The sequence below is a fragment of the Megachile rotundata genome, chromosome 3, assembly GCF_050947335.1.
Source record: "Megachile rotundata isolate GNS110a chromosome 3, iyMegRotu1, whole genome shotgun sequence".
Taxonomy (NCBI): Eukaryota; Metazoa; Arthropoda; class Insecta; order Hymenoptera; family Megachilidae; genus Megachile; species Megachile rotundata.
The window spans coordinates 5,133,463-5,158,616 of record NC_134985.1 but is presented as its reverse complement, the minus strand read 5'-3'; the positions used below and the strand labels follow the sequence as shown (position 1 = coordinate 5,158,616).

At 37.7% G+C, this 25,154-nt stretch overlaps 2 protein-coding genes across 2 annotated transcripts in view; one reads left to right on the top strand and one right to left on the bottom strand.

Annotated features, from left to right (window-relative positions):
• The window catches only part of LOC143264095 (uncharacterized), a 61,334-nt gene that overhangs the window by 20,631 nt on the left and 15,549 nt on the right, over positions 1-25,154 (top strand). The gene's annotated exons all lie outside the window — the stretch shown is intronic.
• On the bottom strand, positions 9,885-16,108 carry LOC143264163 (uncharacterized). Its single transcript, XM_076530020.1, has 9 exons — positions 15,899-16,108; positions 15,018-15,137; positions 14,847-14,961; positions 14,519-14,780; positions 14,121-14,243; positions 13,788-13,878; positions 13,496-13,700; positions 10,089-10,221; positions 9,885-10,013 (listed from the first exon to the last, which is right to left on the bottom strand). Exons 1-7 carry the CDS (start codon positions 16,037-16,039, stop codon positions 13,503-13,505), a joined length of 1,050 nt encoding a protein of 349 aa, XP_076386135.1. The 5' UTR covers positions 16,040-16,108; the 3' UTR covers positions 9,885-10,013; positions 10,089-10,221; positions 13,496-13,502.

Here is a 25,154-nt window from a genome sequence, read left to right as displayed (position 1 = left end):
AAGACAGCTTTTACAGTGGAAAATGGTCATTATGAGTATTCTCGAATACCCTTTGGGTTGAAGAATGCCCCCCCCCCATCATTCCAGAGGATGATGGACAAAATTCTTATGAAGTATCTGCACAAATTCTGTTTTTTTTTACATAAATGATATTGTAGTATTTTCAAAATCATTGCAGGAACATTTACAGCATCTAAAGCTCATATTTGATGAATTAAGAACGTACGGTTTAAAAATACAACTAGATAAAAGTGAATTTTTACGAAAAGAAGTGCCGTTTTTATTACATATTATCACACCTCATGGAATTAGACCGAATCCAGACAAAATTGTTGCCATAACAAAGTATCTCTTACCAACTACGCAAAAGGAGGTTAAAGCATTTCTAGGACTCACCGGCTACTACCGGAAGTTTATTAGAGATTATGCAAAAATAACCAAACCTCTCACGAAAGTATTCAAGAAGGGAGAAAAAATCGATTGCGAGAATAAAGATTTCATCGAATCATTTAATAAATGTAAAGAATTAATCACCAACGCACCCATATTAAAATATCCCGATTTTGAAAAACAGTTTCACATCACTTCAGACGCAACGAGCGTCGCGACCGGAGCTGTCTTATCGCAGGAGGGACACCCCATATCATACTATTCAAGGACGCTGAATACAGCCGAACAAAATTACTCTACAATAGAAAAGGAGCTACTAGCCATAGTAGAAGCATGTGGACATTTTCGACCGTACATTTATGGAAGAAAGTTCATTATTGAAACTGATCACAAACCGCTTACTTGGCTCTGGTCTTTAAAAACGCCTAACTCTCGACTAATCCGTTGGAGGATCAAGTTAGAAGAGTACGATTACGAGGTGAAATACAAAAAGGGTTGCGAAAATAATGTGGCCGACACTTTAAGTCGGATAGAAATAAACATCAAACAATCCGAGCAGGACGACGCGTTATCGATGTTACCTCAAGCGTCGGACGACACTTCTCTCACTATCGAAGAAATGGATGAAATGCTCGATGATGCAACAGTCCATACTGCTGAAGAGGATCCGGTTTTCTCCCATATCAGATAAGAATATTCATCGGGCTAATGACTATAGTAGTCGACGCCCACAACAATAATTAATTAAACAAGGGAAAAACGAATAAATATAAACTCAAGATAAAATATATAGTAAAAGTTAATAAGCAAAACGCAGAAACGCAATTGCTTAAATTTCTTAATGAAAATGTAAAACCAGATAAGCAATATGGCATTTACTTTGCAAATGAAAAATTAGGAGTTACCGCTTACAAGATATTAAAGGAACATTTCAACGAGAAATCAAAGTTGATTAGGACAAATACCTGCACACCTTCAGTCAATCGAAATAGCTTTGTGAAAAAACTTGAAAAATACCATAACCAAACCCATAATGGAATACAAAAAACAATAGCGCATTTTAAGACAAAACTGTATACACTTAATATGGATAGAATTATTAAAAATTACATAAATCAATGCGAGACATGTCTTGAGTATTACTATGAAAGAAGACCTTACGAGACAGAAACTTACGGACCTATAATTGCCAAAAGACCGCTTCAACATATACACATGGACATTTTTCATTGCAATAAGGAAAAATTTCTTACCATTATTGATATTTTCTCTAAATACGCTCAAGCTTATCATTTGCCTGACTGAAATGCCACCACTATATTAAATAAGTTACGACATTTTTCTTCGCATCATAATTTTCCCGATAAAATTACTACAGATAGCGGTAGCGAATTTAATTCGATCGTATTTAAGGAATTTTGCAGGATTCGTAAAATTGACTATCATCAAACCACTATTAACAGACATACGTCAAATGGACCCATAGAAAGATTACACTCTACTTTAAAGGAAAAATTGAGTATATTAATAGATCAAAATCTGAGGGAAACAACCAAAAAGCACATGACTACAGCTATTCTAATATATAACCAAAGTATGCACTCTTCAACAAATTACGCCCCATTTACTCTCTTGTACGGTCCCTATGAGGAATTACATAAACATATTATAGATCCCGATAGCAATACCGTTGAAAAATATAACGAAATTAGAAAGAATGAAATTTTACCGTTGTATGAAAAATTATACCAAAAACAACTAGAACAGCGGCGTCTACCTAACAATTCGGATAAAACGTTGGAAAGTAGGGAAATGTTCGTTAAAACGCATCAACAACAACGTGATAAAACCGCCCCCCGCTATCAGAGGTTACTCGTAGAGAGACAACAAGGCCCCTCATTAGACTGCCATATACACGGACAGCAACGCCGCGAGGATGAAAATAATATTGATCCTGATGATCTCAATTATACTCGCGAAGAGTATCCAGATGCAACACATTATAACTATCACCGTGGAACCGGAAGGATTATGGAAAATTATCACTATCTACATTTTTACATAAATATAACGTCCCTTAAACATACTTGCAACAAAATTCTTATCAGATACACCATATTATCTGGGCAGGAGGAGCTCAGAAATTCAAGTTTATTCATGCAAACCGAATCCTTGTGTAACGAAATTTATCAAAATCTACAACAAATTGCACCCCCAAACGAAAGGGTTAAAAGAGGATTAATAAATGGATTAGGTACAGTAATTAAGTACATTTTTGGAAACCCAGATGCTGATGATCTCGACAAAATAAACAATTATTTGGATTCGCCCGAACGCCAACAACACGAAAATATATGGTATTAACTCTTACAATAAGTAGAACCTGTGACCTGTACGAACGGAAAAAAAATTAAAAGAAACCTATTCAATTCAAAGTACCATAAATTTATTTTAAAACCAATCGACTATTCAGTCACTTAACTCGCGCTCAGATATTATGATCGGTTGTTTTATATCAGGAGATCCAAAGCAATACAAGAAGATCTCGCATACGACTTAATGATTATGTTTATACCCTGAAAAGTATATTAATAGTCACTCGTCGTCAAAATATTATCCGCATCATTACTGGAAAGGCTGTTTGAGACGCTGGGAGTCTCCCCCATTGAAAAACGTAAACTGATACTATTGCAATCCTAGAATTTTTTTTTTTTGTTTGTTATCGAATTTTAAAGTGACACCAATCGTATATGTTTGTCTGGGTCATATTTTGGATCATATTTACTTATAATGACTTGTTGGAGTATAGTCCACAATCTAAGCGTACCCATTTGGAATTACAAAAAATGTACCGAATTACATCGTCTTTTTTTACATTTTAATCAGGAAAGTGCCACAAAAAAATGAAAAGCAAAAGAGTTTTATTTTTACAATAGTATTGCCGCGTTGTCCTTTTCTACGTTCGGCCAAACATTAAACATTGTAGAACATCTATTGTACATTACAAGCAAAAGTTCAGTCCTAAAAAACTTGCTTTTATTGAATAATTACTGTAATAGTCATAACTTTAACTTTCAATAGACTACAAATCGACATCATTATATGTAAAGAATTAGAAGTCACAGTTTCAAATGAGTTTTCCAAGAAATTTTCTTTCGTTCATACGATATCCCAGAAATCTGTATACAGCATATCGTAGAGATAGTGTAACTCCCGTAAAAGTGTTGTAGTTAAGATGATTTTTAACAACTTTTTCTTTGCGAAAATGAAGTCCGAAACTTAGTTTTTTAATAATTAACGGAAAACTTCGACTAATTGGAGCACGAGACTAGTGCATATCCAAGCGCAGGAGTGGCGGGGTTAAGCGAAAAAAACTGAATGTAGTCATGAACAAGTGTCTTTGCGCTGGCACAGTGTAATTATTTAATAGGAATCCCTTGTATTAATCTTCAGTTGAATAACGACTAAAATAATTCAAAACAATGTTGCATGATCATTCTGGGGCGAGATGAACTGGGACCGTAGGCCTTTCATAGTGCAGTCCGATACCTGGAGCAGTCTACTACACGCTAACTCATAGGTTGCCTCCAATACTCTGCGATCTGTTCGCCAAATAGTCTCCTATGACAATAAAGCTCCACCTTGTCATTCAAATAGTGCCTGAGTTGCATAGATAAGCATTCTACTAAAAGTCGTTCCTCACCTAAGCAATATCAACAGTGTTTCAAGAAGCATCACACAGTGATCCATGATGCCTTCACGAACACAGCATGTGCTGCGCTACAAAGCGCCATCTCTCGCAGGAAGTCATGACGGGCGGTACATGCGGGCCTTGCTCGTTCATATGTCCACAGCTTGCCGTTCAGCTAATTCCAGTGTGTGCTTTGGTGAATTTTGGAAGACAGATCTCGTTAATGACAAAATTGGTGTCTGGCCTAATACATTAGAGATTCCGTGCTGAGGTTTCTCCGAATTTTATCGTCAGTACCCTAACCTGGAACATTAGGGGAAGGATCAGATTGATGGTTTCCTCCCTCCACGGTCTGTGTGATATACTTACTTTCAGCATATACATGATTACGGATTTTCACAACTGCATACTGCTGGATAGAGTTTACCGAAGAGATCCTGAATTTCCCATCGTCCAAAACCAAAGTTCAGCTGGATACGCACTGAAACCATGTCAATTGAGGGGATCTCCGTCAACTCATCCAACTTTAATCCCAATGTGCATTTCCGCTAAGGAGAATTTGGATCAACTCGTGTAAAATTTCTGAACCGGAAAAGGTACCTGACGTCGATTGACTGTCCCCGGTCAAGCAAAAGCGCTGAGACTATTTTTTTCCAGCTTACCACCGTATTTTAGAAGTTCATACTGCGATTGGTTGAGCATTTTCCTTTCAAGCATAACCCCACACTAGAGTTTTCCAGATCTTGCGTCCCTCAGACCATAGAAATTACAAACTGATGATTAGAAAGCATTCTGGAGCTGCACAGAGCCTCCTGGAATTTTGAGACGAAATACAGTGAATATTCTATATACGCAAATCTTTCGGTTCTGAGGTTTTGCGTATATCGTACAGGTCCTACATTGATTGATGTTTTGCCGAACGTAGAAAAAGACAGAAGAGAAAAATAACACGATGGCCGTTTGCGTATATCGTAAAGGTACTAAATTTCGAGCGAAGGAGACCGAACGTAAACAAACAATGACCTACTAGAAGGACACTCCTAATGCAAGAATAAAACTTTTTTATTTTCGATTTTTATTTGTTTTTAAATTTTTTCCATCATATTTGTAACATGTTTCTCATTAAAATGACACCAAACACGAAGTACTTCGGGATTTATTTACTTGTAATTTAAAATGTTGCGCGTACATCGATGGCTTTACTCCAATAAGATATTGCAAGTAAATATAAGTCAAATTACGTCGTGTTTGGTCTCATTTTAGTTAGAAAAATGTCACAAATATGATGGAGAAAGTTGTATAAAAAAATGAAATGAAAAATAAAAAAGTTAACAATGCTCAAGTATTGCAAACAATCGAACAGACTTTTGATCTTTGCCGACTGCCACGGCCGCAGTGTCTCTTCTTCACTCGCTATCCCCTTCACTGCGTTAGAAACTTTTATCGTCAATTAAACCAGTAAATATTGTCCAAGTTATATCGTGTTTAGTCGCATTTTAATTGGAAAAATGTCAAGAATTAATTGGTAAACGTTTGATAACGAAAAAGTTGTAACGTAGCCGTTTCCTCCACCCGCGTTGCTAGGCAACGCGGTGGCGTACGCGGCTTACAGACCCCCTTGTGCCGGACGCTTCAGCGCGCCAGGGTTAACGCGAGGGGGCCGATCGCGAAAGGAAGGGGACTGGTCGCGGGTAAAAGAGAACACAGAGTTTACCAATTGACTATAATTTATTATCATTTGGGTCCGCCGGGGGCGCAGGTGGAGTCTTCGGTTTCTATAATATATGAGACGGTGTTAATAGAATCGGTGTTATAATATGGCGGTGGTGGAGGCGCGGGTCTTACAAACTAACGCTTACAATATATAATCTTACATACTACGCACTTATATACTACGCACTTATATACTACGCGATCCTATCCTTACATTCTATCTTACAACTAAGTCCGACACGGCTTTCGCGGTTCGGTCGGTCGGGGGAACGCCTCGCGGAGTTCGCGGTTCGGGCGGAGGAACGCGTTCGCAGGCTTCCCGGTACTTGTACTACGGGCCGGTGCGCGATCGCGAAGGGGAGGAGGGAAGGAAAGTAAAGAACACAGGGTAAGTGGCCACTTCTGGCCTTGCCTTGCTCTTATTAAAACCGAGATTGTGTTCCTGGAGTCAACTTCCCGGCGGTCCGGCAGACTCCGCGCCGTGGCCTGACCTCCGACGCAGTGTCCACCCCGACTTACCTACCCCGGACCTGGCCGCAACGGTAGAGAAGTCGATGGACCGTTGACTCGCGTCCTCCACTCCTACGGAGCTGGGCCTTGCCGCCGCTCCACGGCCGGTGGAGGTGCCGAGGGTTAGCGCGGCCAGCCCCGGTGCGTGGCCTGTCCTCCGCACCGATGCCAACCTCCGGCTTTCGCAGCCCGAGCCTGTCCGCAGACTGGGGAAACTTTATTCCCTTGGAGCGGGCCGAAGCCCCGAGCCAACTCATCGATCACGCGATCGATCGGTGATTAAATGTATCGGGTCTCGGTGGGGGGTCTCCACCTCGCGGTGCGCGGCTGACGGTGCGCGGTTGACAGAGCGCGGCTGACGGAGCGCGGCTGACGGTTCGTGACGCATACGTCACAAAGTCAAAAATAAAGAAGTTTTATATTTGCATTGGTATTGTCTTACGGATACACTAAGCCCGGATCACGTTACATTTCCCGATAAGCGAACCTCGGGCGTCTCGAGGGGTTTTCCCCCCAGGGGTTGGGGATAAGATTTTTGCTGATATCGTAAAGGACATTTTTACGAATATGGAATATGCACCATATGAGCTTCTGGGGCACATGATCATAGGTACGTAAAGTACGCCAAAGCGGACCGGTTGTGTCCTTCCACAACATGTCTTGCGCATCAGTATAATCACTAAGGTACTGTCGAAATTTCCCGTTTCTTTGTTTGCCTACAGCAGATTCATAGTTCGCAAGAAAAAACGATTTCTTTCTCCAACAACTCGTCACAGACAAAGCAAGAAGTTCAAAAATTCGACTATCTGCTGGCAAGGCTGCTAGTACAACTTATTGATGTAGTGACGGTCCTTAAGTTTCGCGAGTTTTTTAGTAAGTCGATGTCAAACAGTTCAATTAAGTACTTCAATTATTATTTTTACTCAAGCCCCATCTGCTACCCGTTCTGGTCGACATCTTGCTGAGCTTGAGACGACACTCTGTCGTTCTCGCCGTTGATGTGGATAAGTTCGACGAAATTTGGGAGTATCAACTGACCACCGTTACCTATTCGTCTGCGTGTGCACTATATCTAGCTTAAAAACATGGACCCTCAGGGAGACCACATTTTGTGGTCCATAACACTATTCTACAGGTAGGTACATGTGGTAGAAAAAAGATTTCGAGGATTTGCATGACGGAACCGTCGCATCGCTTAAGATGTCGGGCCTTGCCCTAATATCTGTGTTCCGAACGTGCGACGGTACACAATATACCGAGATTTTGTAGGTAGTTTACTATGGGGCCAAGTCGAACAGCTACTTTTGAAGGACAGAATTTAGCCATTGTCGGCAATATGGTTTTACCTTTTTTCGAACAAAGCCTTTAGAATTTCTAATTTTCATTTTGTCTTTAATACGTATTTCCGTCATAAACGAGGTTTTTCCCGAAGGGTCTTCAGTCCCTACATAGCGGTATTTTTTGGACAACGTGTACCTCATCTGGAGGGAAAAACCCCGGTATTGCAGACCTGCCAGGTTCTAACGTATTCAACGGTGTTTTTCTCGCCCTCTTTCAAAAAACCGCGCTAAGGGCGCAAGGGAGAGGAGCCACAACGTCAAGGGGCATATTAATCGCAAAATCAATGTTACTAATAAAAACCAGTCAAAACGAGAACGTATCGTCAGAATTTACCAACAAGTCAATCATTTCTGAAACAATTCAGAATAACATAAGAAGTCATTCGTTTCGGATGCAACTCAGAATATAAAGTGTCTATCGTTTCGGGCACACTTACAACACGTCTTAGCGTTATTCGTTTTTGAATGCATCTTTTTTAAATCGATTCGTTCAAAGTACACTGTCGTATAAAATTTCAGACACGATATATTATCAACTCTTGTTCTCAGAATTAATTTTTTTTCAGGGGAATTTGTTGTTGTAGCAACACTTATTTTTAACAAATATTATCTCATCTATTCCCCTAATGAATATCTGACTGCCTGTATGCAATACCTAAATGAAATTTGAGTTTGGAATTTATAGACGATAGCTAAATTTAATCAGTTGTGTTTGGGCGTAAGAGCACTCCGAATATGTAATAGTAAACTCTCCGCAAAATTACGAATGTGCATATAAATAGATTTTCCTTTTGTTGTACCCAAATAAAAAAGTTATTTTCGGTAATTTCTTAATTATTCTGTAAAATCAGCCTGATGGAAATTAAATATATTACATACTTTACTATTTCAAAAAAATGATTCGTTCTTAAATATATTAATTGTGATATTCAATCTTTAACATTTGTATCGAACTTTACGAAAAGACCAATGTCGGACTAAGTTGTCATTAGCATTCAAACCGATAGTCGATACATTACTTACTTGCGTGTAACTCTGATGTTATGAGGACTACTCCATTTGTAAACATTAAGCCTACGCCTAAAGTTTATAGTACTTCGCACCTTGCAGTGGGTTTTATATGTGGAGTGTGGAATTATTTGTAAATAGTTGTGAATATTATGTTTGAGAGAATTGATTGTAAATATTAGGTATACAAATGAATAATCCAATTTTTCTGCTTCATTCAAGATTTATTTTAAAAGTTACTAAATTGAATTGTTCAATCAAAGTAGTCGCCATTTCTTTCTATAACTTTAAGCCATCTTTCTGGTAGCTGATGAATTTCATCTCGGAAGAATATTACGTCTTTAGACGCGATGAAGTCGTCAAGGCATTTTCGGATCTCGTCCACTGATTGGAAGTGCATATCAGATAAGGCGTGTTGCATCGACCGGAATAGGTGATAATCTGACGGAGCAGTGTCCGGTGAATATGCCGGATGCTGTAAAACATCCCATCCAAGACTCATTATGACATCTTTTGTATTGGAAGCAATATGTGGCCTCGCGTTGTCGTGCAACAGTTTCACTGGTCGTTCTCCTTTGCCAGTATACGGTCGTTTTCTTTCCAATGCTTGACTCAAGCAAATTAATTGTCGCTGGTAGCAATCTGCAGTAACTGTTTCACCTGGTTCTAACAACTCATAGTAAAGCACGCCCTTGATATCTCACCAAATGCATTAATTTTATAACAGCTTAAAATAATTTGGATTATTCATTTGTACACCTAATAGTTGTGAATGTTGTGTTCGAGAGTTATCGATATGTTTAAAAATTGATAGCGAGACAAAGAAACGCGGAGAAAAAAACGGCAATCTCTGGGCGAATTTCAGAGGCGAAAGACGTTTCGAGAAAGTTGTCGAGAACGAATAGAAATACGAGGAAGTTGTCGAGAACAATTAGAAATAGCGTTTGAGTGTATTAATTTCGTTAAAAACAGTTAATTAAAAGTTTTGTTGTTATCCGTGTTAATTTCGTTTGTTAAAAATAAATTGTTTTGTGTGTTTTGTTAAAACCTTTGATTTAATTCCTACATATATGTAACTTCATTACATTGCGATGAAATTATACAATCTTAGAAGAATTGATCAATTTTAACCTTCTAATTTGATGTTCTTACCAGAAAATAATTCATTTAAAAGCATATTATTAGATATTAATTTATTAATTTACAATTTTAACATCTTATTTTATGATGAAAAATCATATAACGCTCTATTATACAACATGAGGGAATCGGCTTCCCTACAGAATCATAACTGTGCAATTAGACAAGCACTATGACAAAGACATCAACACCGTAAAGTAGGACATCGATGTTTGAAAAAGCTGAAATATAAAGATTTCAATTAAAATATTACTTTAATAGAACTAATTATTTTTTTAACAGAATTGATATCGCACCACCGAAAAACCTTGCAGTGATGCTTCAGCAATATTAGAAAATGTGAAAGTAAAACCTTGGTTGCTTTGTAGTATAACCATCTGTAATAATTTCTGCCAGGCTATAGATGTTTCATACCAGGTAGTATTGTATCTGTGAATATCAATGAATACCTATGTAGTCATTCGACTGTGACAAATTAAAATTCCAAACGGATCATTTCAAATGATATCTATGGTAAACCTTGTCGAATTTTTCAAATTAAAATAAAAATAATAATTTATCAGATTACTTATAATATTATGTTTAAACGAATTAGTGAAAATCCATTTAACACTTTTCGTGCCAGTATCGTTACGCATTAGGGTGGCTCTTAAGTATAGAGCTCAATTTTTTTCGACTTTTTCATGGTTCCATGCCCTAAAATTCTCACACTTGGTAAAAAAATGATAGTGTCAAAGTTTCAGCATGACTGGATCACAGGAACCCGAAAATTGAGCTGATGGTTTCAAATTTGCACGATTTCAGGTTACCGCCAGATACCCGTGGTCTTTTATTCTCGAAATACTAGTGAATATTTGATATTACAATATAATTTTTTGCACTGTAATAATAATGTTTGCATTCGGTTTTCTTGGTATACATATAATGTTGCGTTTGAGCTGCCTGAGATTGTGACTGCTGGGCAACTCATTGTGTAGTGAGCTGTATACAATTTGTTCAAAAGTTAACCGTTTCATTACGGGTGCCGCCTACAGGCAAAAAAGTATACATACAAGACAATCACAAAGTGGCGTTGAAAAACGTTAGTCCGAATATCGAAGACTACTGACGAGCAAAGTGCACACTTCGCGGCGCGGTGACCCGTTCAGTGGCGTCCCTCCAACGGAGCGGACTGCCGTAAGGAAAGGCTTAATGAATTTTCTTATAGATTTGATTGTATTAGTACTTATAAATGAATTTTTTAAAAATAGTTATAAACAAAATATTCTTTATCGATCCCCTTTCGATACACATCGAAGGAGGTCGACGTAAGAATTAATTTCGGCACTTTACATCTAGAAGCGTACCAAAGAGGATCTCTCTTAACTATTCAGCGAAAACGGTACGCGATCTGGAGGCCAAATCGGTCTGGTAACATAGACAAACCAGCTATTTACCCTGGACTCATACGCGTTTCAAACCAAGGAGTCACAAGTTCAAACCGAACTATGGCATTGCTGAAATAAGATTATAGAATTCTCTTTTGTGGACGTATACAGCGTAGTTGTCAAGCAAGAAATTTTGATTGTAGTAAAATGTACTTTCAAGTTGACTGTAATACAGTTACCAGTAAAGATGTAGAAGCTCTTTACATACTTGATTATATGTATATGTTACCGTGAAAGACCGAAATTGGAGAATGTTGACATTCACCGGTGAATGTCAGAAATAAGGGTATTTAGCAAATATTTCGGACATACACCAAGCGACTATGTGAATATCGACATTCACCAGATTTCGGTCTTTCACAGTAACATATACATTCGAGGCCGCGTCCCGCAAAGGTACGATAAAAATGTAATTTCGTTAACTAGATTTACAATGTAAAAATAAAAATTCCATTTTATCCATATTTTATACTTACTAGTATACTTTTCACATAAAAAATTACGAGAAGATACAACAACTTTTAAATAGAAAAATTAACAAAAAAGTGTCATATTTTAATATATTATTTAAACAAATGCGATTTTTTAAAATCCATTTACACAGTTGGATTCCGCAATAAAAAATACACAACTTTGCAATGTAAACCATCCCTCTAGCTCTACTGGTTCCCGAGATATTCCACAAAACGTGACTCTCCCCCCACTTTGAGGGCTATTTTCATCCCAGTAACATGAATGATGGCAGCAAAAAAAATATACGTGTCGAATATTTCTTCGAGAACTACATTATATCCAAGTTTCATAAAAATCGGAAAATATTACTTCGGAATGGTTCTTTACTAGGAAAATGCCCTGCCGCTGCTCTTTGATTGTACTCAAATGCCTTTGTGAGGAGGTGGACACGGCCGTGTGGTACTGCTATCTTGCTGTTTGATAGTAAAATTGTACAAGTATAGTTCATGATCATATTGGGTAACTGAAGTGTCGCTCAGCCCATACATTGTGCCTGTCGTCATCTTGTGGTTGTTTTCGATAGATTTATGAACTTCATCGTACAGGCACCGTTTAACTTTTCCCGAATTACTCAACAAGGTCGATCTGAATGTTTCTGTATTATTCGCGTTGCAAATAATGCGAACGGATTTGCACTGTTAGAATCAGGCGTTCGGCACTGGATATAATTCTCTCGATAAACTCTTAGGTGTCTCAACTTGGTTTTGATTCCGTACATGTCTCCAATAGAAAAACTCCCCCAATTTATCGGCCGAGTGTAAAAAGTGCTGCGACGGTCCGCAATAGTACTTTCCTCAGAAAAATTGACTCCAACAATAAATTCTTTCTATTTAGAAAATTCAATTTCTTTTCCACGCACAATTGCGTATCATAGTATTAAAACTCATTAAATGTGATGTAAAACACATTTTCGGACGTGTCGAAATAAATATTTGGGTAAGGATTTCTTGAAAAATTAGCGTATTATGTAAATTTATTTCTTCAATAGCGCGACCGGTATTTTACAAGAAAAATACGAGAATTTGCTACATTATCTTGAAGTCTGAATAACTGTAAATATTTGACGAAATATATCTGTTAGTATTTCTTATTACATCAATCGTTCCTAACTTCCTTCAACGACCAAATAGACCATTCCACTATCCAGTACCTGAAGGCACGAATCGCTCCGAATAAAATCTTTAGTAGAATTTAAGTTATATTAGCCTGACTTTCATTTATACATACACGCCCAATCTGGGCATAAAATTTGTCAAAATTTACGGAAAGTATATGTATAGTAAATATAACGTTTACAGTCCTATATACTAAATAAATATATTTCAATTCGATTTCTGCCATTCCATCATGCTGAAACTTTGATGAGACCACAAAGAATCGGAAATCGCGAAATAAGGGCCACCCTATTATTTACATGTTTCACGCTAAATTTTTCATTGGTGTCATTTAGAATTTTCTTTGCAGAACGTCGTAAATGTTCAACCAAGCGTTTGCTAAAACAATTTCCTGACATTCAAATTTATAAAATTGTTATCTTATGGATCTTAAACTCTGCAACCTTCTCTTGATAATTGTAGCCATTGTACCATTCCATAGAATGTGAACTATGTATCTGTAATAAAACTATATAATCATAAAGTGAGGGGCGTGCATGAAAACATGTTCCGGCACGGAATGTATTAAAGGGTCCTACAGTACAAGTTAGCATTGATAAAATAGATGACAAAAGATGCAAGAACGATATAGATCCAATTATTTTCTACCGATTATCTAATAAATTGCAGTGAAAAATTCTGTATATACAAAACGTCTAGAGATGTACATAATCATAGAAATATTAGCAGCACCGTCCACCACATACTGAATTATAAAATTGACCATAAACATGTACTGTATTTCGCCTATGACTAACAGTAAGTACAATAGTATTTCTCCGATATTTACGGAATGGATCAACGACTGAGACAACTGAAATGAACAATGAAACTTAGTAATTTTATAATTCATATTTCTACAACATTACGTTATAAGATAACACACACAAATATTACTTACAGCATATAAATTTATGCTAATAGAAGTCACCCCTAGTATTACCAGAGGAGTATACGATAACTTAAAGTAGGCATCAAACTGACTGCAAAACCTTCAAAACCAATAGCATCGAATAAATGAAGCACAATTACAAGTTTAAGAAATGAACTGAAATAGTAGTGTACGCTGTTCATGTAAAAACTATATAAATTGCAAGGTGCAATTTGAAATGAAAATATTTTGAATATATAAAATTAAAACTCTGCTTATTCCATGTAAATTAAGTTTTCTGTAAATTATGGATCTTAATAAAAATGTTAGAATTTGTTAACATAGGTATGAAAATATACTCACTGAATGGTTTCGTTATGCATGATCACACTTTTAATTAAGTAACTCATATGCTTATCACTCGTATGTTTGAGTGCAGTACGAGTGTCAGTTACTTCGATGGAAATAGCTGTTCGGAAATAATAACTGAAAATGATAGTAAAAATCTCGATTAGGTAAATAGTATAATACTCGACAATGGTGGTATACAACCAATTCAGATATGAACAAAGTCTTCTTATTCGATACTCGGAAGTACATCCTTGTTGGAGGAATTCTTACAATTACTCATTTCTTTAGAATAATTTTCAACTGTTTCAAAAATCTATGTTTCAGTGTAAATGGAATATTGCATACATAAATAATATACACATACTTAATTTGAATTACGTTTAAGTGATTAATTGATCACATAACATTACCTAGTAACTTCAAATAAGCTTGCAGCATGCAAGCAGATCATAATCATTAGTGATTCTGTAGCAACATATATAGCTCCAAGTATTGCTATCCATAAAAAGTAAATGAAAGTATCGGGAATAGGATGTTTCTCTTGATCGTAAAAAGCTTCCGTGTCTATTGGATACTTTATTCGACGAGATTCATTGAGGGGTGCAATGTTATCCAAAATGATAGGTGATAAATGACATAACATCATTGTGCCCCCCACCAAGGAAATAGATGCTGTAAGATGCACGGCACGATCATTTGTGTACTTTCAAAGTTACGAACTTTGCAAATTTTATTTACAAGCAAAAAGTGTTGACAGCTGCTTTCCCAAATAGTTGTATTTCTGCATAATTAGAAGTATTTCATCGTTATTTGTTTGGAAATGGAATTTAATTCGATCTATAAGTCCTTTTACCTGCATTTTATAATGATTGTTATATCTGTAAATAACTGCAACATTTTGTAACTTACTGTATTAGCTTGATACCAAACTGTGTGATATTTAACAAGTGAACCCATAGACACAGTCATAAGCGTCAAGTTCCTTAACACACGAGACAACGTCATTTTCATAGTGGTAAGGTCTAGAACCTATATAATTCGATTATATTCTCAATTGTTACTTCAGCTGAATACAAAATTCAAATACAAATTATGTGACATCGTTGCACGACGTATTGGTGTCAAATGGGAAACAAAAATCGTTGGTACTGTGATGAAAATGATTGTTTACCTCAGTTTCGAATTATCTAAAAGTATGGATATACGAAGGACATACATACAGATTTATCTGCTCAATGATAAGTAAGGTAAGTAATTCCGTTAATGTATAAATAACAAATTTGATTGTTTAATAATAGTCATTTGTTACTATTTTACTGACATGTAAATATTTCTGCGTAATATAGTGATCACTAAATACTGGTTCTTCTAAATTTTTGTTAAGTTATTTTAAACGTCATCTTACCTATGTACCGCTACATTATCCAAAAACAATTAAACTTGGACTAGTGATCTCTTTATTCTATAATTATAATAAAAATGAATCATTTCCTATTATTATACTCTTATATATATTTTTTCTATTAATTTTCATAAATCTATTATCAATTCAGACACCGCTTCATGATATTAATGGTCTGAGAAATACATAAGTTTTGATTTATCTTATAAAAATTCTTAATTCTTGTCTTTGAAATAGTTGTAACACTTCAGTTATTTTAGTTAACATTAAAAAAAAAATGAAATAAACATTCGGATACTAATGTAAATATGTTTGCCTTACTCCATTTCAGCAGAAAAATTTTATGAATGTATTAGTTAATAAATTAAATAAAGTTGATAAACGATACCTGTACAAGTATACAAAGCCAAACGTTAATGCCGATAACAATATTTTTAAAGAGTCGAATATTTTTGTTTCCGTACGGCCAAAGTCCTATCACCGATAAAAGAAAGACACAAAGTTTGTTACAACCGTTCAATTCAACCATCGCGTGTGTGAACTCAAACGTAACTGATCTTCGAGTTACTTATGCACCCTCTGTTTTCCTTAGCTCTCCAAAAACATCATATTTTCAAATAATATTTCGATAAAACGTTGCAAGAAATTTCTTGGCGGAGAAAAATGATTGACAGATTCTACAATTGTAGAATTACTTATTCATACTTAAATGGGATGCGCGTAAATCGATCGATACCTATAGCCCGACTCTGTATGATGGGCCATTAAGAAAATTATGGGGTGCAAGAAATTGTTACAGAAGAAACTTTTCCGAATAATGTTTATATTTTATGTTTCTACAAAGTAAGTCCATGTGGGGAGATATGGTTCGATCGTCTTCAGTCGGTTTACATCCTCCGAAGAGAGTAAACGTGTCTAGTTGCAAACAAGTGTTAGTGTCCAGCAGAAAACAATTTCGGGAGTACCAACTGCCTACGAATTGCCGTTTGGACCTTCAGGTAGACGACACATCTGTGAATCATAAATTTACGTAACACTAAATAAATTTACGAGACTGATTTGTTCAGGTCAACGAAGGTTGTAAATTTTCGTCCCACATAAGGTGACAGGTATCCTTAATGTCGTGGAAGGAGTTTAATTTGAGTTCGTAGTGCCTCAGAGACCTTCACAATGGTACGTCCAGATAAATCAAGGTTGCAAATTTGTATCCCACTTTGTACGAAACGTACTCTCGTACCTTGAGTTATAGTTGAATATCACTTGAATTTCTTGTACTGAATGTTACGATGGTTCTTAAAGGTGAATGTGTTTCACCAGAGATTTACCAAGACTGAATCAATTGCGTAAAACCGCAAGACCAGAGACAATTGGAAGAGAATGCCAGGTCGAGAAGGCATTTGCTGTAAAGAGCGAATCAAGTCAGTTTGCAATTTTGTAAAAGCATGTATTGACGATGCGACTCATTGAATAGGATCGCAAGACCTTTAGTCCTCACTCTAAAGATGTAAATATTGATAGTTGATATAGGTGACCCAAATACTTGAGTGATTTGGGTCCTTTAATGAATCTCGTCTATGGAGCAAACTGCGAGACTGCTGAATGATCAAGCTCGAGGGCATTAGCATTCTAATATTAGCCTAGAGCTAATGCTCGAGGGCATTAGCCCGCCGGGTAGAAAAGGACTTCATAGACATTGTACACTGCAGGAATGCACAGTTTAGGATGAAGGAAATAAACTTCTTTAAGGAAAGATATATTGGCACTAGATGAATGGCGTGCTTTTTGGCCTGTTAGTAAGGCTGTTAATAGTAGCTTAGAACGACGAGATATGGAGATGTTCACGTGAACATAAATATCCATTTAAAATTTCATGAATGTAACGTAGACACGTTTTGGGTTTGACTAGACAGTATAAATATTACGTTAATGTTATTTCGAGTTACGAGAATGGTGCAACTCGGAACAGGCCCGAAGTCGAAAGAAATTGAGTGAAAGCAGTAAACCATATCGAATGACTCTGGCGACTTTGCTGGTATATCTTCCAAAATTAATGCATTAAAACAAATATAAACTAAATACATATAATAAATATTATTCCACTGTGTAGAGTGTAAGGCACGGGTGAAAGTGACCGACACGTTCACTAAGCCCGTTTTTGGAAATACAGTGTATTCTACAGAAATGCGATCCCGAGTGCGAAGTCATGTCTTCTGATGGTCTTCCTAGAATATCCTCTTCCTGTTTTGCGAGGTTTTCTAGTCCTCTGCTAAACTTGAAGTCTCGGAGTTATTTTGTAGCCCGGTCGTCAAGGCGCCGAGCCTCGGTCGCGGTCGTCATTGGACGGCCATGTGTCGTTCGTTCCTGCTTTATTGGGGAGAATAATTTAGAATTTCCTAACAAGAGTTTCCTCTATAAAATTCCGAATGTGTATAATAATGGATTTTCCTTTTGTTACATCTAAATAAGAAAAGGTTTATTTCTATTAATTCCTTATTTGTTTTGTAAAGTCAACCTGATCGAAATTAAATATATTACATGTTTCACTATTTCCAAACATTATTCGTTCTTTAATACATACCTTCTGATATTCAATCCTTAATATTTAAATTACCATTAGCCTTCAGACTGATACTTGCTTGAATAGAAGATTACCTGGATAGTGGCATATAAATTGCCAGAATATGTGCGCGTAACAACAAGTAACGTTAACAGTTCAATTGCAGAGGCGTTGCATAATGCAACTGAAACTGATACATTACTTTTTTACGATCAGTTCCGATGTTATGACGACTAATCCATTTGCAAACATTAAGCCTAAATCTGAGATGATGCGAGTAATACTAGTTTTTTAACGCGAATTTGCATGTTAACCCTTTTGATTAACGCCCGCACTACCGCGCTTCCTTATCCCTTTTACAGCAATAAGGATAGTTAGATATGTCACAAGTACCCCTTTGAGTTAAATATGATTGATAATAAAAAATATTATGGACGAGATTCTAGTTGACTGTTGCTCCGTTACGTACACTAATTGGTTACACAAGTGATAGTCAACTTGACGGGTTTAACACTGAATGTGTCTGTCCATTATAGAATGAAGTAATCTTTAAGATTGTCTGAACTGAATTTGTTCTCTTTTCGGTTTCTTGCAAACCTATTCACCTCTCTATGACTAAGTTTCCATCGAGGGTTCAAATCGGGTCAGAGTCGGGTTAGAGTCGGGTTTCAGTCGTGGGTTGAAGTTACGAAAGGGTTGAACATTACCAACTGCACAAAGTCAACTACCATATTCTGACATGTAAAGCTGAGCAATATTAATTTTACAATATCAAAATAACATACAAAAATTATTTCTCAGATTACAAGATCACCGACAAAAAGTAATAATAACCTCTTCTACACCAATAATACAACACATGATACACAATGCAATTTGGATTTGTTATGTTGGCAACACGAACTCGACTCTTGTCGTTTCCACCGAACCTCAATTGAACGCTACCCTCAAATTTTATAGGGTAGAGTTCAATTAATACTTTGGTGTTTCCACCGTAAAAGCGCTCACCTCAACCCGACTCTGACCCGATTTGAACCCTCGATGGAAACTTAGTCTGTTGTCCTGTCCAATCTGATTAGCGAATGAGCTTCCGGAAGTTGGTCTAGTATGAATGTTATCAAATGTGTTCAATCAATGTAGTTGTTTCATCTTTGAAAAAATGTGATAAACTAATGCCGTAGACACTTCCCTTGCATGTCCGCCATAAATCTTGCTGCTGTGGTGGACGTGGTAACTGGTATATGGTTCAAGCCCGATACGTTGGGAACCAACGTCCTTGAAGTATGCTTAATGAGAGGACCCCTTGATCGGTCTCATCTCTGACTTCGCGGAAAGCACCACAGGAGGTTTGTTGAAGACACGGAACGTAAGTCAGATTTCTATATACAGGGTGTTCGGCTACGGGTGGGCATAATTTTAGGGGGTGGTAGCTGGGGTGATTCTGAACAACTTTTTCCTTTACCAAAATGCTGGTTAAAGCTTAGTTTTTGCATTATTAATGAAAAACACTGACCAATCAGAGCGCGAGAATAGCGCGCGCTCAGATGCGAGAGCGACGGGTGCAAGCGTGACGGTTGACCCTGCTCGTGAACAAACAAATCGCGCGATATCGGTAACATAGTTACCATCATCGGCAATACGTCAGCCGGTAAGTAGTTATAAAATTCACAACTATTAATAAGTATAAATTTATTAACGAAACTAATTGTATGGATTAAGCGAAAATAAAGGTAACGATCAAGCGCAGTTTTTTTAGATAATTAAAAAAAAATGACTATTTGTTTAACGACATAAAATGAAAGAATACTCGGACGCTTACCTCATGAGTGAATTTACGATGCGAAAATTCTTCATTAATTTTGAAGTATATCGTCGTATGACAAGAAACCTATTTACTCGCTAAAATTCACAAGAGCATATCTATACCCGCTCTATGGGATTGTCAAGTAAAAAGGGTAACTGTCATATTTGCTGTTTTCCGTATAATAATAGTACAATTTTCGGAACCCGCAGTAAACAAACACACAATCACACACGCACCACGATTATTCAGTCCGTTGTATCGAAATGTTAAAAATGTCCACTTTTTTTCCATATCAATTTATTTACGAAAATTCCTCACTATGTACATACTACACATTATGTGTGATGAATGATTCAAAGAAAAAAGTCAGTTATTGCAAGATGTATTATTGCGATTGCACAATGTCAAAATAAAAATAAAATAATAATAAAAAAAAAAAATATACTGATCGAATTGAGTAACCTCCTCCTTTTTCGAAGTCGGTTAAAAATAGATATGGAATCGTTTCAATCACCCTTGTCACTGATGCGGTTGCGTGGTTCGAATACACGGATTAATTAACTTAAACTATTTTATTAAAATAAACACTTAACTATTTACAAACTAAACTAAGTACTAGAGACTATAAACTATTGCACTATAAAATTAGTCTTTGCACAAGATATAGAAACGCGCGTTGACAAGAGGACTATTGGAGTGTTCGGTGTGAGAGCTGGACATTGACTGCTTGATTGTACGCGAATCGGCCGATTTATATAGTCAATTGTCTTTCTCGAAATTTCTTGCTCGCGAACGTTCTAGCGCGTGGGCTCGCGAAGGTTCTAGCGCGTGGGCTCGCGAAGGTTCCTCCACGCTCGCGCAGTATAGCGAGCGTTCGCGAATGTTCTTTTTCGCTCGTGCCACATAGCGAGCGTTCGCGCGCGTCGAGAATTTTCGGCGGCGCTCCGCCACATCACAACTGCTTGGACTTGTGTAACAATGTCATAAAACGTTTCTTTCATAGCTAATTTCAGTTTTGGAAAAAAGGAGTAACTGGATGGAGATAAGTCGGGCGAATATACACTGCTGGCCAAAATTAACGCACCACTTTCTTTAGCCGTTTCTTTCTTTACGTTCTGTTGGAGGTAGGACTTTGAAATTTTGAGGATAGTTGGGCACATGGGTTATTTCAATGCTCCAGGAGTGCCATTGTCGCCTGCCACCCCCTTGCGGTATCGGCGACCCCTTGAATGCTAGAGGGTCGGAAAACCGAAAAAAAACTTTGCTCAAACTTTTACCGAAGCTTCCTCTCGACCCCAGTTATACCTGGTAAAAGTTTGGTCGCGTTTGCACCGACCCCTTTGTCGCTACACGCTGTCAAAAAACCACCCCTTGCTGTTTTTTCATTTGGTTCACATTTCCAGCAGTTTTGTTGGTTTCTTCTTAGACAGGGTACCTTCGCGGCATCGCTGGAGGCGGTGCGGATCATGTGAGCGATTGCACCTTCTGAGATCGAAAAGAGGAGGGTTCAAACTTCGTGAGAGGCCCATTTGCGGGATGCCAACTGCCTCCAATAAGTCGTGGCTGCTAGGTGAACTTGGGGTTGAAAATCTCAAAATTTCCACTTTTTTGCATATCGCGCGAGAACGGTTCGAGTAATCGACTTGAACATTTGTACAGAAATGCTCCAATGATCCCTCAATCGATCGCATGCACCCAATTTACCCGCCCATCCCCGGGGGTGGATTGAGAGGGTTGGAAGTAGGAACCCCCTCAGCGGGGGTTGGTTTCACACCAGGCCCAAACTATCAACAGGAACGATACCGTTGGCACGGAAACAAGTTTTTCCGTGAACTGCAGGTCCAAAATTGACTTTTAACTGTGAAAAAAATGAAAAAATAGCAAGGGGTGGTTTTTTGACAGCGTGTAGCGACAAAGGGGTTGGTGCAAACGCGACCAAACTTTTACCAGGTATAACTGGGGTCGAGAGGAAGCTTCGGTAAAAGTTTGAGCAAAATCGAAAAAACCGCCTCTTTGGGAGGGGCGGAAAATTAGGGAGGGGGTTGGGGGTGTCGCAGGCAGTTGAGCCGGGCATTTTCGGAAAGGCCGCAACCTAAAGAACCTCATTCTGTAAAAAAATTTCGGATTTTTTCTTTTTTTCTGTCGAATTTAGAGCCTTTTTTTTCGGTTTTCCGACCCTCTAGCATTCAAGGGGTCGCCGATACCGCAAGGGGGTGGCAGGCGATAATGGCACTCCTGGAGCATTGAGATAACCCATGTGCCCAACTATCCTCAAAATTTCAAAGTCCTACCTCCAACAGAACGTAAAGAAAGAAACGACTAAAGAAAGTGGTGCGTTAATTTTGGCCAGCAGTGTAGAGGATGTTGAAGCAGACGGACTTGTTTTTTCACCGAAAATTTACGAACAGCGACAGTTCTGTGACATGGTGCATTATCATGCAATAGATTTAGTCTGTATCCGGCCCACCGAAGCAGGACGCGGATGTGCCATTTCACCCGGTCGAGTATATGCTACGTTCACCCCTTTTCTAGATTCCGAGTTCACTACCCCTAAGAGTTCATCTTCAAACAAACATGGCACCGGTCCGCCTCCCGATGGGGCTTTCCCATGCCTCCCTTAGTATCTGTGATAGCGAGAATGAACCTCAAGCAACGTTAGACAGGTCACCGTCGATGGCGTGGCCCCGAAGGGCGGGTTTCCTTTGCAGCAATTTCTGTCGGTGGCATCCGTTGCTCAAAAACCTGAGATTGGGCAGCTCCATAACGACAGTTTTATGGGTGGAAGTCGTGCTGTCTGCCTTACGGACTCGTCTTGGATAAGTAGGGCTCTTCTTACGGCGCGGCGTTTGACAGGAAACCGCTGAAGGCACTCATTGCGACACCTCTTCCACACAAGTCTGCACACCAAAAGCATCCGTTACCCAGAGTTCTGGGATTGAACAGCACCAAGGAGACTTTTTAGGGTAAGCGGTGCATGGTCTCCAGGATCTCGTTTCGGATACTAGGTTCAAGCCCCGAAACGACGACCCTGTCGCGAAAACCCTTGCGGCCGAGTCGAGATGGCGTCCAATATGTTCCTCTCTTCTCTGCTACACATACGAGGTGTGACACAAAAGTAACGGGACTAGGTCTGTAGCTTGAAAAAACAATGGAATTGACAGCAATTGTTTTTGTGGCATCAATCCACATACCTCCTCTATCCATGTTGCCAATTTCGATTGAATCGGTCATACCATTTGGAAGTATTGCGTTATTTAGTAAACACGTGCAACTGCATTCTGCCGGAAAAATGTCTACCGTAAAAACTGAACAGCGAAGAAACATCAAGTTTCTTGTAAAATTTGTTGAACTCTTTTGTAATATGTGATTATTATCACCTTGAAAGTAATCCCTTTCAGCATTCGTACACTTTTGCGTTCGGCGCTGCCATTGTTGTTAACAGTTCTAGAACGAGGTTTTTGGAAGTCCCGTCAGAAGATTCTCCGTTTCTGCCTGAACCTCTTCAACTAAGGTAAAATTTCCTTTAAGCAAGATTTAACTTTAGGAAATAAAAAAAGTCGCATGGAGTCAAATCAGGTGAATAAGGAGGATCCCATCCAGTAATATCTTTGTTGGTCAGAAACTGCTTGACAGACAGTGCCGTATGAGTGAGTGCATTGTCCTGGTGGAACGGCCAACAATCGCTCCACAACAGTGGCCATACTTTTCCTCATTTTTTCACGAAGTCTTTTTAGTACTTCAATGTAATAGTGTTGGTTAACAGTCTGACCACTGGGAACCTACTCAATCATTATAATTCCATTAATGTCGAAGAATACAACATTGCCTTGAATTTAGATTTCGACATACGCGCTTTTTTGGATTTTGGAAATCCTGGAGACTTACGCTGCATCGACTGGCGCTTACTTTCTGGGTCATAGATAAAAATCCATGTCATATCACATGTTACAACAAATTTCAACAAATTTTACAAGAAACTTGATGTTGTTTCACCGTTTGGTTTTCACGCTAAACCTTTTTCCAGTAGAATGCAGTTGCATATGTTTACTCAATGACGCAATACTTTCAAATGGCATGACCGATTAAATCGAAATTGGCAGCATGGATAGAGGAGGTATGTGGGATGATGCCACCAAAACAATTGCTGCCAACTCCATTGTTTTTTCAAACTACACACCTAGTGTCGTTTTTTGGGTCGCAGCACGTACACCTTTCAATACTCTTCATGCAACTAACTTGTCTACTCTAATTACAAACATTTTCTGCATTTCTTTAACAGCAACGGTGTTGGCAAGTATAGGGAAATATCATCAACTGTGTTTGTGAGAAGGAAAAGGGATATAAATTTTAAAAAGGACCATATGTATCTACACAGTATACGGTTATGCATTAAAATTCAAACATCAACTTATTTAACTAAAATTTAATAATTAAGATACGGTTAGATCACATTTATAGTAACATATAGAATGCATTTAAAAGATATTAGGTCCAATTTAATCAAAATAAATTTATTGAAGACATTTATACAATTGGTCAGTATTCTTCGAAATAATGCTCTCCTGGTCTTATTCCTGATGTACATTTATTATAGCGAGTTTATCAGACCGCATACACCTGCTGGAAATTCTCAACCGGCATACTGCGCAACCTACGTGTTACGACAACTTGCATGGTCAAAAAGGCGAATAAAACAATGTCGAATTGCAAAATTATATAGTTTTATAATTACGTACAGGTTCGTGCCGTTTAAGTCGAGAATTATGAGACAATATCTCGGAGTTTGTGTAAAGAACATTTAGCAGTTAGCAAACATTAATTAAAAATAAGCGCTACACTTAACAATAAGGTCAAATCGCCATGGTTAATCATTCATACATGATAGTATTTAAGTAACTGGCTTAAAACTGTTAATTAATAATTGAAATCTACGACTAAATACATTAATCACCCATTAATCAGAATTACAGGACTTGAAATAACGGGCTTCAGACAATTATTCATTCTGCTGTAGTTAAAAAACTTAGAGCTATTTAAAAAACTGTTAAATAAGGGCACCTGAATGGAATAATTTACATTTTTTCAATTTTCATTAATGGCCTGCGCTTTCGAAACATTACAAAATGATTGTAATGTGTTTGCTTATTATTAATTTGTTGAAAGGGAAATAAATGCATTCAAAAAATAGGAATTATCAAGAATTAAAAAAATAACCAAATTTTAAAGCAAATCAACAACTTAAAAATTACATTTGTAGAATCTACAAATACAACCATATGCAAT

Excerpts from the sequence above, each read along its gene's own strand:
- LOC143264163 (XM_076530020.1), bottom strand. The coding sequence starts at position 16,039 with ATGGTTGAATTGAACGGTTGTAACAAACTTTGTGTCTTTCTTTTATCG. Across the intron at positions 14,781-14,846 it reads GCTGTCAACACTTTTTGCTT|CATCTATTTCCTTGGTGGGG; the intron begins GTAAATAAAATT and ends TGCATCTTACAG. Across the intron at positions 13,701-13,787 it reads TTAGCATAAATTTATATGCT|TTGTCTCAGTCGTTGATCCA; the intron begins GTAAGTAATATT and ends TGTTCATTTCAG.